This window comes from Camelus bactrianus, chromosome 11, assembly GCF_048773025.1.
Source record: "Camelus bactrianus isolate YW-2024 breed Bactrian camel chromosome 11, ASM4877302v1, whole genome shotgun sequence".
In the NCBI taxonomy this organism is placed as follows: domain Eukaryota; kingdom Metazoa; phylum Chordata; class Mammalia; order Artiodactyla; family Camelidae; genus Camelus; species Camelus bactrianus.
In genome coordinates, this window is record NC_133549.1 from 71,542,845 (window position 1) to 71,557,871 (window position 15,027).

A 15,027-nucleotide genomic window follows, 5' to 3' on the forward strand; every position below is an offset into this window, starting at 1 on the left:
CCGGCTCTCTCGGTTGGCAGACTTGTACTCAATGGCTATCATTAGAAGCTTGAGCTTCACAAAACACAGCCTGCAATGAGGAGGAGAAACCGCCCAGTCAGTGCTTCAGAACGACCAGAGCCACATAACAAACACTCTTTCCATCTCCTGATGCGGTCATTATCCAAGGTACCCTCATGCTATGGTCACTGTGCCAATGGGAGGGGGATGGGAGCCACACCTCCGCATCTAACCCATTAGACTTGATTTCTCGCGAGCGATAAGGTGCTGAACGTTCAAAGTGCAAATTACACTCAGGTCTGGATGTCTAGACACAGACCCCAAACAGGGATCTGTGCCTGGGGATTTATGCCAGGCCAGATTCATTAGTTACTCGGTCGGGTAGTAAAATGTTAACTGCAGGGGGAGGGAGGTATTTGGAGCAGCTGGACCTGTTATTTGGATCCCATTTCGGTCTTTTGCACAAATGGCTCATATTGTTGTTCCGAGCAGACCCCTGTGCGCTCGGAATGATGGTAATAATCCTTAGCCTCCGTGTAAGTGCCCAGCACATGACGATGGAACCGTTACTCCTGGCACCGTCCAAGCTGTCTCACCGCATCTGCCCTCTGCTCTTGCCCACAGCCCAGGCTGCTTCGAGGCTGGCTGGTTCCTGCCTCCAGGCCTTCACTCAAGCAGTTCTTAGCCCCAGAATGCCTTCTCCTTCCTCCCTATCTGTGCTCCAGGCCCACGTCACATCTAACCTTCCATCTAGGCTTCCTCCAGCTCCTGGCACCCTCTGATTTTCTGTTCTCAGAACTCCTCCAGCATCTCATGTGCAGCCACGTCATTTAGCCCTTAGTTGATTTTAGACCGGCTCTGATCACTTCCTACTGTTTCATGTGTCTGAACTTCCTCTCTCCCACCAGTACTACTTCTTTAAAGCTTGTGGACTTGTTTGGACTTCCCCATAGTCCTGCTCATGGAAGTACTGATACAGAGAAACTTCAACAAATGATATCCGCTCACTGGGGTTTAGTTTCAAGAAAACTAAAAAAGGTTCAGTCAAGCATTGAATGTGTAAAGATGTTCAAGGAAGTCATACTAATATAGAGTTTTAAAAAAATGGAAAGCAACCTAAATGTCCAATAAAAAGGCAATGGTTAGATAAAGTAGGGTACAATATGCTATTAGCACTCAAAATGACTTTTTGAAGACTATTTCCAGGTATAAGATCAACAAATAACATTACATAGGTACAAATATGTAAATAACCTGGTACAGTTAGGTGACAAATCTCTATTTAAAAACTCATAGAAATAAAAGCTCACACAAACAAAAAAAGAATTATACGCATTATGTACTACGGGTTTCTAAAATGGGCATTATCGCTTATGTTTTAAGGACTTTTGGGTAGTAAAACAGTGGTTGACTGTTAGGTTGAGAAATGAGTTGATGGTTATCCAGCATTGTAAGGGGCAGGAGGTGCTGGGTCACAGGTCAGGGCCTTCGTGTTCTCATTTAATCCCCTATAAGATCCCTAAGAGAGAGATGTTACCCCAGTTACTCAGACTTCTATTGGTATCTCTATTTTACAAGTGATGAAACTAAGGTTCAGAAAGCTCATGTAACTCGCCCAAGGCCCCCAGCTAGTACTTGACAGGATACACAACATCTTCATCCCCAGTGAAGCCTATTTTATTTTGGGAGAGATACGCAATAAGCAAGTATATAAGTGAAAAAAAAAAGTAATAATAAGTTTCCCAGTGAGGACAAGTACTGTGCAGAAAATAAAACACCTTCGAAGACAGAGTAACTGAGAAGGTGTGTTATGTGCAATGGTCCAGGAGGACCACTCTGTGAAAGTAACACTAGAGCACAGAGCACTGGAGCAGGATGAGAAGAGGCAGGCAATGAGAGAATGTGGGGAAAGAGCTTTTGAGGGAATGGAAACAGCAAGTCCAAGGGCCCTGTGGCAGGACGGAAGTCGGGGTGTTTGAAGACCACCATTAAGGCTGCAGCTGAGTGAGCAAAGTCAAGAATGACAGTGATTAGGTCAGGGAGTGACCACAGCAAGGAGTCTGCAAGTTATTCTAAGTGGAATGGGGGGCTCTGGGTTGGTTTTAAATAGAAAAGCGACATTATCAGATGCGCTGGACCTGTGGATGTGCAGCTTGCAGGCAGGATGCTGGTGAAGGCTGCAAGCTCTCTGATGGGAACAAGAGTGATTGCTCATTGCTGCCTGGGTATGGGCCCCCGTGTTGCTTTCAACAGACAGTCAGATTTCAAAGGACCACTTCCATCCAGGCGTATTTGGGCTCTCCCGGTGATTTGCAGGTTTTCTGATTCCTGCCAGCAGACTCTAATGACCTGGGCTTTGTGCTGATTATGCAGTCTGCTGAAACACCAACCCACATATCCACTACAGCTGGAAAAATGCTCTTCTTAATTTATGTTCCATACAGTGCAGGCTAACACACACCCTTTATGGGACTGTTACTTCTGAAGCTTAAATTGTTTAAAATATCAGATGGCTTATGCAATATTTGTTGAAACAAATTACCAGGTTAAGTAAGCACTTTCTAATGTAAATAGCAACTAAGTGCCAAACTCAAGGAGAAGGCCGATCTTAGCACAGAATTTGCTGAAATCCTACGAGCAACCGCCACTCCGATTTGGGGCTGGTGGTTAAGGGGATGGAGGATCTTAATTGCTCTAATGACCTGATCTTATTGGTGAGAAGGGAAGAAACAGTTCACAGTAATGGCGAATTATGTCTTCTTAGCTACTTAGATACCATTTACCAACTAGATATAAAAAGAAAGGAGCTTTCTAAAGTCAAAATCTACATGGCGTTGTGCGTATTTCTTACCTAGCACAGGGTGGGCCAGCAGATCTTGGAGTGCTCTCATAACATTCAAATCTATATCTAAGATGATTTTACACAGCCTTATAGAAACCTATTTTTAAAAATCCTTTGACCTAAAACAAGCTTTTGTTCACTGGCCAAAGGGATGAAGAAGAGAGGGACAGAGTAATGTAAACTAAGTCATTACAGGCACACCTTGGAGATATTGTGGGCTCGGTTCAGACTACCACAATAAAACAAATATAACAATAAAGCAAGTCACATGAACTTTTTGGTTTCTCAGTGCATATAAAAGTTATGCTGACACTACACTGTGGTCTATTAAGTGTGCAATAGCTTTATGTCTAAAAAAATAATGTACATACCTTAATTAAAAAAAATCTTTATTGCTAAAAAATACCAAAACAACTACAATGTAACATCAAAGATCACTGATTACAGATCATCATAGTAAATAAATAATGAGAAAGTTTGAAATAGTGTGAGAATTACCAAAACGTGACACAAAGACACAAAGTGAGCTAGTACTACTGGAAAAATGGCACCAAAAGATGTGCTTAATGCGGGATTGCCACAAACGTTCAATTTGTTAAAAAGAAAGGAAGAAAAGGAAAAAAAAAAGCAACATCTGCGAAGTGCAACAAAGACATATGCAATAAAAAGAGGTGTGCGTGTATATGCAAACAGTGCCACAACCATAGATTTTCACACTCAGGCATTTTAAGACTGGCTGGTCCTGTCCTTTTCAGATAGATGAAAAAGCCTGACGTCCAAAGAAGGGGAAGTGATTTGTTCAAGGTCAAATGGCCCTTCCAAAGAAAAGCCAAAAGTGGAAATCAAGCAACTTGTTCAAGATTAAACAACTTTTATGTAAAAAGGTCAAAAGTGGAAATCAAGTCTCACTGCAGTATGCTACACAGATGCTTCTATAAAAGTGAAGGAAATGAAGTGGTTGCCAGAAGCCCAAAATGCAGAGAGGTACTGTTTGGTCAGCACAATATTTTTTTTTAAACTGAAATTAGATACCCACAGATTAATTTCATATAAAAACTAGCTTTTCAGTTTTCCTTGCTAAATCTGGTATGGCCATACTGGAGCTGCATTTCATACAGCTAAAAGAGACTGGAGCTTGGGAGCACTTACCGCTCTGGATGGGACATGAGCTCTCCAAGGTGCCACAGTCCCCACCACTCCCTATCGTCTCAGACCTCCTCCTTCTAATCCTTTGCTGCTAACTGCCTGCCCACTACAGGCATCTAAGTTATTTTCTCTGCTCTAATGAGTATCCTCTGGATGTTTGCAAAGTATAAATCTTGAGTCATTTACAATTTACCCTGGAAATAGAAAGATGTTTTTCCCTGTTAAAAATCACAGTTTTTCATTAGTTCCTGCCAGAGTTGGCGAATGTCGGGGAGCTGAACTTGAGGCTACAGCTGAGGTACAGCCTCTATTATGGGCCCAGGGGAGGAGCAGATCAAGATGAGTGAACAGGGAGTGGATGTGGTACGGTGTGGTGGTAATCATTCATTCACTGTCTCTCTGCCCAATAAACCAAGCTTCTTCATTGCACGATGCACACTTTGTCTCCTTGGCATTCTGCCAAGTGCAAAGAGTAAGCTTTCAATAAATGCTTATTAAATAAATGTGTGAAAGAATGGGGAGCAGAATCTCCTGAGTTGCTGGAATGATATGAAATAGATATGGTGGTAAACTAGGAAAGTCTAGTTTAGCAGAGAAGGCTTGGAAGTGAGCATAAAATTGTGAAAACAAGATGCTTTTTAACTTGTTGGTTAGAAGCAGACAGGTAGGAGAAGAAGGGCATAGAAGGAAGTAATAGCAGTGACATGCTCTGGGAATCTAATGTTTGCCTTCAATCCGCTATGACATGATGTAAGTACAATTCTAAAATACAGAGAGCAATTTCTCTTTGGAACCCTTCAGAGATCCTGTTTATAAAGGGTTCACTTGCAAGAATGTGCTTCAGGTCACTTCAAATTGATGTCCTGAAATTAAATATTTACTTGCATCATTCAACGTCATTTTTTCGGTAAAGTAAAATGGGTTTTGCTCACCCAGTCCTTAAAGTCATTCTTATGGCTTATTTAAACATATACAGGATTGGGGTGGGAAGAAAAAGGAGGCTTAGCATGAGGTAGAGTATAAGAAAGAAGCAAGAAAGCATTCACAGTGTGATAAACAGGATAAGACCAGCCATAAGTTTGCAAGAATTTAATTCTTGGTTTCTAAAATAAAATGCCCCAATATGTCCAATACAAGAAGTTGCCACTGGTTGCAAAAATAATTATAGGGGAATAGAAATGACGTTTTTTTCAAGGAAAAAAAAAAGCCACTTGTCACAAAAAGGTCTTAAACCAGCAATCTGCAATAAAACTGTTGTAATAACAAGTTATATTGCTTTCTTGATAATTATTAAGTAGAGGTCTACCAAATTTGACAATGACATTATACAAAGCCTTTTTTTTTTAACTGCCAGCATCATCTGTTAACTACAGTAGTTTCAACCCAGATGTTCCTGAACAAAGGCTCTTAAGAATTAGAGTCCAACTGTTTCCACCTACCCAGAGGGAAATAAATTGTTCTTGCCATTAAATCAGCCCCCTTGACTAGAAAGATTGCTTGCTGGTGTGAATTAAGCATAGAAACCTGTCGTAGAGTTTGCACCTTCTAATGTGTTCAGGAAGGGTACGTAAAGATGTGGTTTGGGGCTGCTAACGATGACTCACCCAGGAGCTAAGTGGACCAGGACAGGAGAGGCAGCTTTCACTGTGCCCTCCAAGCCCAGCCCCACCCTGAAGCACCAGCCCCTCCTCAGTTACCCAGAGGGACCCTGGGAATGTCAGACTGAGATGCGTAATCAGAGTAGATGAGGATGTAAATACCACACATTGGGAAACCAGATCTTTAGGATCTAGGGGCTAGGATGAAAAAAAAGATTCACTTTCAGGAGCTTTGATTTAAAATGATAGGCTCTCAAAAGGGAAACATCCAGTTAGAGAAAATTGGAAACAGCGGGATTCGTAAGACTTAGCACCAGGGAACCGGAAGTGATTGAAAATGCTCATGCAAATGTAGCTCAGTTTCCATTTCCCGGATAGCTGTGAGAGAGGCAGAGCAGGAAGATTTTCGAACGCCACCCCCACACATTCCGCCCTCAAACACACACTCTCACAATATCTCCACAAGCGCACCTAAGAAGTGTGAATTTAAACACCTTTGCATCCTTTGATATGGACAATTAACATTTGCCTAAAATGTCAATAAATGCATTTTTTACAAAGCTTTGCTATTATTATGCATCAGAAATATCAAACGTAACCTGTGTTGTTTGCTCTGTGGACGCAGCATCGTCAAGCCTCAGTATCTCCTACTGGACTGCCTCCCTGACCCCTCCTCTAGAAAAATCTAGACCTGCCACTGCCTCTGCAGCCTTTGGTTAAGGGTTTGAATAGCTCTTTTGGTCACTAGTTTAGTCACTAGCACGTTGAAGGATTATTGGTCATCTTCTGGGTCCTTGTGGTAGAAATTATCATAAATGTTGTATTCCTGTCTGTGTTCACATATGCTCAGCTCTAATCACAATACCCTGCCCCCCAGAATAATTGGATGAATAGGGCCAGTTCTTCATGGAAAAATATTTTTTAAAGAGACTTGCACCTCTCCATAAATTCTCATAAAATACTCATTTCTGCAGCCTGGCTAAATAAATCTATCCTGTAACAATGGGATCTGTGGGCTTCTTTCTGCTCCGTATTCAAATTCGGATGTCTTTCTCTAAGAACTAGTTATTTCACAGGACTCAAGTTAAACTAGCTGTCATTTTCATTGGGCAAGAGACTCAGCTTCTTCCAGGCAGTCTGAAATTTAAGTTTCCTCAAGTGGCTTCATTGGCAAGATCTGTCCATATAAAACAACGCAGGACGTGAGCATGATTTTCTGAATGTTAGGGCCCCTAAATGCAAGTGGATAAGGGGATGAAGAACCCTCCCCCAGCCCCCACACTATCTTAAACCAGCCCAGAAGCATCCATGCTTGCACCTCGGCTGGAGAGCAGAACTCCTGCCTTTTAGCAAAGTGAAGATCTGGTCAGAGTTCCTCTAGTTACCCAGGCATTAAATGCTCCACATCAAATCTGGTTTTAACTGCTCCATCAGCAGCAAGGGGACACAGAGAGACTCCAGTATTCTCAATACATGTTTTGTCCTAATCCTCTCTGGGCTGTAAAAACCTGATACAATTAAGCTTTTGTATCTTGCAAGTGATGAATGACTGAGTAATACTCTCACCACGAGATTCAGGACCTGGAACATAGTGTTCTCGCAGGAGTGGAACCTCTGAACCTGGGGGTTCCCTTGTCCCTCCCGCCCCATCTCCCTCCTCTCTCCTCTGCCCTCACTGTCCTACCTGGCGGCAGTGGGGGTGCATCCTCAGGTTTGCTAGTTCTCATGATAAAAACACTATTGCTGCTTCCCCCTGAATACATCACATGTCAAAAGAACTGATTTGTCTCCTTCTCCCACCTAAAGGGGAAATCAGTTTGCTCTCATTGGACAATCTCAGAGATCGGGGTGTTGAGAGAGTTCTGGGTGGTACCATGTGGCTCCCAGCCTCCAGGTTCCCTACCACTTAGAATTTCCTCCTCCCCCTTTACTCCCTCTCTGAATCCAACCTTCATGCAGGGCACAGCACAAGTGTCATCCCTTCCAGGAAGCCCCTCCTGGTCACCCCCAGCCTACAGGGAGCTCTCTGTCCCCGTAATTCTCAGCATCTGTCCTCCAGTCATGTGCATTTATCAAACACTTATCAATAATAGGTACTTCTCTCTCCCTGAGAATGGGTATTATTTTCCTTAGCCAGACTGCAAACTCTCAGACGGCAGATGCTGTAGGGAAGCAGAATCCTTTACCCAGCATTTGAAAGTATTGTTACTAATCTTTTAATGCACATTTATTTGATCAAATCTAGTGGCAGGTTGGTTCCTCTAGAGGCAGCACCGTGCCTGGTGCACTGGTGCAAATATCCCAAGCTCATTAAATAATCTAGCCGATTGACTGACTGGTGAGTGATGGCAGAATTTTCGAAAGGGTTAAGAGTAAATAAAATCTGGAAATGCTATGATATATTCTTTTCTTTCTTGATACTTCTATTATATTTAGTAGGCCAAACAGAAGGGCAGCAGGAAGAGGAGAGGCAGGAGAGGGGAAAAGGACACTCGCTAGTGCTGAGAGATTAAGTTACATCATTCCGATTTCAGAGAAGAGGAAACTGAGGGTAAGTACCAAGCCTAAGGCCAGGCAGCTGGTAAAGGAGGTAGGCAGAAATCAAATATCTTGTCCCAAATCACATATCCAGCAAGTGGCTGATCTGGGGGTTTGACCCCAGACCTTTGCGACTCCATAGCTCACACTCCATGATATAACAAAGCATCCTACTATACGAACCACTCAAAACCAGGACCCCTGAATGGCAACCATGGCCTCATACCCCAGGCCCTCACTTCCTGCAGGCTTGGTGATGGCTCTCTGCACCCTCTAGAGTCTCCTGCTGAGGAAGGTGGGGAGTGGGAGGGAAGAGGGAAAATGTGGTTTTCTGGCGTTTGGAGAACAATGGATGGCAGGTACCCTCTCCTTCAGATTCCAAAGCTCCTTTGCCTTGATCTTACTGCCACACAGACCCAGGGGCAAGCCAGCTATGCAAAACCAAGGGGAGATGTTCAGGAGTTGCTGGCCCTTAAAAGGAACATCCTAATGGCATCCTGGGGAAGGTCCAGGACATACCCATCACAATGGCCATTAAGGCCAAGAGGCACCTTGGCCGGTTGCATCCTGAACTGTCCTTGTTTTCCCCTGTACTTCTCTGCATTTGGTGCTTATCTGTTCTCCCCGGCTTGCAATTGCTTTTATGATCTCCAGTGGAAATCTGACAGAAAGCATTAAAGGGCTCAGTACCCCACATCTTTTTCCTCTGCTGACTTGGATTAGGTGTAGGGGGTAGGAGAGCAGTCAGTGGCTTGCCTGGTGTGGTAGAGTGCACTTCTACGTCCTGGGACATGCAGGACGCCCTTCATAAAGGAGGGATGATGCAGGGGAAGCTCACACAAAGACCTAAATCTTAGTATCAGCTTGCAAGATGTGGTCCATCTACAATTCTATGATTTGACCAGAGTCAGAGGAAAAATATTCCAGTGACTGAGCCCAAAGTGGGAATAAGAGGTTATTCCAGCCTGTGTGTGGAGGAATGGAGATGGTGGAGGTTCCCAATCATTAAGACTTTGAATCAGAATCATGTGACTTACTTGCACAAAATGCAGATTTGGGAGGTCTTACACCAGATATTAAAATATAGAGAGGAAGCCTAGAATCCTCTCCAGTTAATAAGCTCCCCAGGGGATTCTTAATTAGTCAACCTCCAAACTGTTCCCAATTGCACCAGGCCCCAGCACCGGAACCCCGGTTCTGTGACTCGTGTGCTAGGTGGCTCTGGAAGGGGATATGGACATCCTCTGAGTCGCAGTGTCCTTTATAAACCAGGGATGGTGACAGTCATATAAACGTCGCAGGACTGTTGTGAGGATTCAATGAGAAAATATAAATGAAATATTTAGAAATGATATGGCATTTTGTCCAAATTAATTACTGTTTTTGGAACAAAGCTGCATCTTCTGGTGATACAGAAGTGAAGCCAAAGGCTGGTGCTGAGAAGCTGGTGCAAGTCTCACGTGAATGGAAGAAAGCCTCTTTCCACTCGGAATTCTTAAAGAGCTTGCCTTGGGGGCCTTCTGCCCATCTTGCCTCTCTTCCTCCTACATTCTGTTCTCTTGGGAAATGACCTTAAATTTCACCCATTAACCCTGCCCCCTGAGCTTTTCACTGAATGACTCTCCCAGCTTCTGAGAAAACACCCAGCTTTTCGGTGTGGCCATCCTACCCTGCAAGGGGGCCCTCTGCCAGCCCAGGGGAAGAGCGAACTTCTTTCCTTTCATGCTTCAAGACATTATTGGCTGCGTACTGTTTTAATGCTGTGCATAATTACAGAAACTGCTCTACAAATCTGTATATTTTATCTGTGTTTTATTATACGCAGAATATCCCCCAATTCTTTTTCTTCTACATGAACCAGCTTAAAATATATTTTGGCATCCTTTATGTCATCTTGAAATTGAATAGCCAATTCTTACTGTAATGAAAATACTTATGCGCCAGCCCGGTGATGTACAACGCTACACTCTAATTACGGCTGTGCTTTAATTAACCTGAATTGAAGAGTGTTATCATTAAACTGCTGGTAACTTTGAATTATGGCTTTTCTTTAATTTAAAGTAGAAAACACAGATAATTAAGCCTCCAGATAATCAAATGCTTGAGGAGAGCTTCAATGTTTTGGGATGTTCCTAAATCTCATTAAATGTCCTTTCTTTATTGATTATTTCTACCTCTGCTGTATCATTGTGTTAAACGAATAATAGCAGTAAGTTGAACACATTCTCACTCACATCAGTTTTTTGGTGGGTTTTTTTTTTTTTTTTTTTTTTTTTTTTTGTATTCCAGAAGCTGTACCAAACAAATACTAAATTCTCTGACAACAAGGTGTGTCTGAGGGATCTTCTCCTTCTCGGGATGTGTCCTAAAGATAAAAATCAATCAAGGGAAAGATTTACAGATGAGTACCCAGCTCCTGAGCCTGCTCCCAAGGGCAGGGAAGTTTCACACACACCGCGGGTCAGAGCTGGCAACCTCACGCGGCGAGGGGACCAAGCCGAGGTGTAAATGCAAATCTGGCCTGGTTTAAGAGGGCAGGGAGGGGAGGTCCTTCACTCGCCCTCTCCTTACAGAAAACGAGAGCCAGTTAGCATTTGGCATAAATGTGAGTCCTGTGTTCGTTCATCAGATTTTTCCAAGGAGGCCAGGAATGCCGTTTTTAAGTGAAAAACCACTGTTTTGAAACACTGGCAACTAACTTTAAGAAATTAAACACTGTGTAGGACAAATACGTGAGTCCAGTTTCCACCTCCAGGTATCCCAGTTGGGACATCTAAAGGGAGCAGTCCTAACCCTCTAGGTTAACACTCTTAAAATGGACTGACTTGGTTCCCAGAAGCAGGATATGAGAAGCAGTGGGAAAGCAGAGAGGGGGCGTGGGGGACACAGATGAACAGACTTGCAAGGGAGCCCTCCTGTTGATACCAGTCAAGCCAGGAGACTCAACAGCCAAAGAAGGGCACTTCCCATACTCCCCTGCTAATGCCCCCAGTTCCATTGGACCCCTCCAGGCATTGGCAGTTTGCTGTGTGCTCAGACCACCTGCATATTAGATATAGGAGGCCTCAATTGCCCTTTACCAAACCAGCTTCTAAGTCCTGAATACTACTGGGCTTTTCTATTCTAGACAGGCCAAGCCCCATGGTGGAGAAAATCCCCTGGGACAGCCTCAGTGTTTCAGGACCCACGCCTCTGAATGGTTAACTTCTTTCTGTGGCAGAAGGAGAAATAGCTCTCAAAGGAAGGAACACTCGGGAGTTACAACAGGGCATCCATTTTCAGAAAATAACTCCTTCGGAATCAATTACCTATTCACTTTTCCAGTCCATTTAGCATTTAAACCTTCGCTTAGAGGCAGGGTGAGAAATTTCAGTAAACAGTCGAACCATTCTGGATTGCTTAGGGTCTGGGCCCAGGGACAGACAGGGCGCACCTGCCGTGTTCACTGACAGGTCAACCCCAAGCTACCAGGCACTCTGTCCTCTCTGCTGTGCACAGAACATAAAATTAGGAGGCAGAGGAGCCAGAGAGCCCCAGGACTATCCTCTTCAGGCTGCTCTTTCCAGAGGGTGGGTTTGGTCTGCTGGCAGCCAGACAGCACGCGGGAATAGCTTTTCTTCCTCAGCTCAGTGGGTGCCCAGATTCCCGTTTCTTCCCAGGTTTTATCAGTGAGACTGAGTTAATCCAATTCTTTGCTACAGTGGCAAAGGATCGGGGCTTTGTGCTTCAGCATTCTTAGGGAGTTTGTGTTTTCACAGGGGACATCGCCTCTGTTTGATTTGCACCTGACACCTGAGCTTCTGAATGGGGACTCCGAGGCATCATCCTGGTGGAAGCTTCCTGGGAGACCCGGAGCTCCAGAGGTTACAGCCCTTAGGTGATTCCCTGTTCTGTCTCAAGGGGTCATGCAGGCTGGGGCTACCTCTTGCTCAAATCTATCTTGCTGAGCCAGTGTAAGGAGATGCTAAGCCTTTCTTCCGCTATAACATGGGAGTTGACCGAGTTGGGGCAAAACTGCTCAGGACTGTTTCAACTTGGTTCCACATTCCTTCAGCAAAGAGTGAAAGCCCTTTGAACAGTGGCTTTTCTGATGTCTTTACGATCTGACTTGACTGAAAGGCAGATTAAAATTTCTTTCGTCAGGGGGCTAGGAAGATTTGGTTTTGCCCTGGTAAAATCAGAGGCATGGGTTCCTGCCACCCTTCCTAAATGCGTCTCCATCACAGGAGCATCACTGAAGGCATGCAGGAAAACCGCAGCTCATCATTTATTACAAATGATGGAGCCAAGCCTGAGAGCCTCAGGACCGGAGGGAAAGGAGAACCAGCAGAAACCCCCAAGGCAAGGACCATACAGTGACCCACCTTCCCGTTCATCGCACTAGGTTGAGCACAGGCCAGTTGGTAACTGTCGAGTGTCCCCACTGTGCTGGCCACAGGTGGGGTGTCTTTTCTGCAAGGGGCACGTTAAACAGCCCCGAAACCCAAAGAGCATATGGTTAATGGTCACTTACTCACAAACAGTAGGGAAGGACAGACCCACGAAGGCACTGGAGAGATATTCCGTGTACATTTCATTTGAGACTCCTTCCAAGTAGTACTTCTGCCACGTGTCTTCCTCAATCTAAGGGAAAAGCACACAGGAGGAGGGGTTAAGGTATGAGAGTGGGCTGCAAAAAGGAAACTCGGGTTACCCCAACTGGCAAACAAAGGCACTGGTTGCATATGGTGACTTTTTTCAACAACCACAACACAACCTGAAACACCACGTGAAGCTTCCCATGACCCTAAACTCACAGACTTGTTGCACATCGCCTCTGAAGCACCACCTCCTCTTAAACCTGTATGATTTCCAGGAGTCTGAAGGCATGGGCACTCACCTCCCCATTGATACGATTTTTTTGATATAATTTTTTGAGAGCAATTTTTAAATTGTTACCAAAATGTACAAAAGTACATACTCATTTGTACAACTATTTCATTTTAAGAATTCAGAACAAAGAAACAAGTAGACTAGTATGCAAATACATATGTACAAGAACATCTTTCTATTCTTGAAAAATTAGAAATAACCACAAATGGTAGGTTTATATGACAGAGCACAGGGAAGCAATTAAAAATTATGATGAAAATGTATACCTTTTCAGAGAGAAATTATATAAATAGTGTATTACTAAATAGTGTGTACAGTCTGATCTTATTTTTTAAATACCTTATAATTATCTGAATGTTTGTAAAGTCTTAGAAAGATCCAGAAAGCTTTATACCAAAACAGTAAAGTTAATCTCTGAGATGCAGAATGATATTTTTTTCCCTATAGATTTCTGATTGTTTGAAGGCTTTTGCAACGAGCATACATGTAACAGGAAACAGTGCATCTATGCCTACTTTGGGGGAAAAAGTAGATTTTTCCAATCCCATCTTGAATATCACAAAAAGTAAAATGTAATTTCAGAGAGCTCTTAACCCACATTTCATTAATTTTTTTCCCTAATGAATCAAGTTCAACTGGCCTTCCCAATAGCCCTCTTCATGGAGGTATTTCTGGAAGGGTTTTAGCTTGGAATCAATCTTTTAAAATTACCAAGTGAATAACAGCCCCTCTGGGAGTTTGGGGGTGTCACAGATTCCCAAGGCAGGCGGGCTGTGCGGTCCTTGGGTATCTACAAGCTGCTGCCTCTTACACTCACTTCCACTGGAGCTTAGATAAGGGGAGGATGAAAGGGAGCTCCCCAGCCAACAGGCTGTGGCTCTTAACAATGTCTTGTGCTGGGTACTGAAGTAAAAGGCACCTTGCTTATGGCCCAGTAGTCACTTAACTGGGGGAAATGCAATGCTTGAAGCTGGACTTGGAAACAGTGGGAAATGCACACCTATCATCTACATGGTGACGCTCTGAACTACAAAAGCTAGGAAAAATTTAGAAATAAACTGAATGCTCCTTGCTTCTGTGCTGTTTGTCTGCTTTGTGCTCAGTCTGGGTGATTAGATGATGTGGGTTAACTTCATTAGTTTGAGCTGCTTCTAACCTACTCACACACGTGAGACATGAGCGATGCAACGGCTGGGTATGGTTGTCCATCTACAAATTCGCCTTCCCCAGAGTGGAGTCTTTTAAAAAAGACTCAACCTTTTTCTATGGCTAAACTTTATGATTTTAAAAATTAACAGCTATATATTTAGCTAAGCACAAACTTTTTAATTTACCCGAATCACAAGATTTCATTTTTTTTCAAATAAAAGATATTCTTGACTTCATAAGCTAAGGTCATTAATTCTAACTAATTTGAAGAAAGCTTAGTCTTCATCAGTAAATAGTTCGAAATAAATAATATTTGAGGCACTATATTATCATATTTTTATCAGTAAATAGGATGCTATCTGAGGAATTACCAAATATGAATCCTCTAGTATAGTTTTTATTCCTCAAGAATAGCAAGTAATATCCTCGAATTAGAAGAATTCAGCCTATTCTTTTAGGAGACATTCCTTTTATAATATGCTGTTTATGTTGCTAATTTAAATATTACACTTGATTTTCAAAAACAATGAAAATATGAAACTTAATCTCAATTATTATTGACTGTTGGTGCTATTCCTCAATTAATCTGGTTCTAATTTGGTTCTTTTAATTATGGCCAGTATTTTCATGCCTCTATGTCTTAATGGAACTACTCTTGAGGCCAAATTTTTGTTGTAGGTTCATCATTAAACTTTTTCAATTTAAGCAGAAACAAATTCTTTGTAGGATAATAATATCATTCATTTTTCTTTTGAACTTCGCTTCAAAAAAATTGCTTGTTTCATTGACCCATTCATTCAGCAAATATTTATTGAGCATATTCTGTATCTTAGGAGCCGTTCTAGTTACAGACTGAATTTTACTTGAACTGGTATTTACTTC

General features: G+C 42.9%; 1 protein-coding gene across 15 annotated transcripts in view; it reads right to left on the bottom strand.

The window, feature by feature from the left end:
- KCNMA1 (potassium calcium-activated channel subfamily M alpha 1) overlaps window positions 1-15,027 on the bottom strand; it is a 705,404-nt gene that overhangs the window by 144,753 nt on the left and 545,624 nt on the right. For all 15 annotated transcript variants that reach the window (XM_045522775.2, XM_045522776.2, XM_074374290.1 and 12 more), the window contains exons 15-16: window positions 12,638-12,747; window positions 2-70 (exon numbers count right to left, since the gene is read on the bottom strand). In XM_045522775.2, the coding sequence (XP_045378731.2) occupies window positions 2-70; window positions 12,638-12,747 (179 nt within the window). The remainder of the gene's footprint in view (window position 1; window positions 71-12,637; window positions 12,748-15,027) is intronic.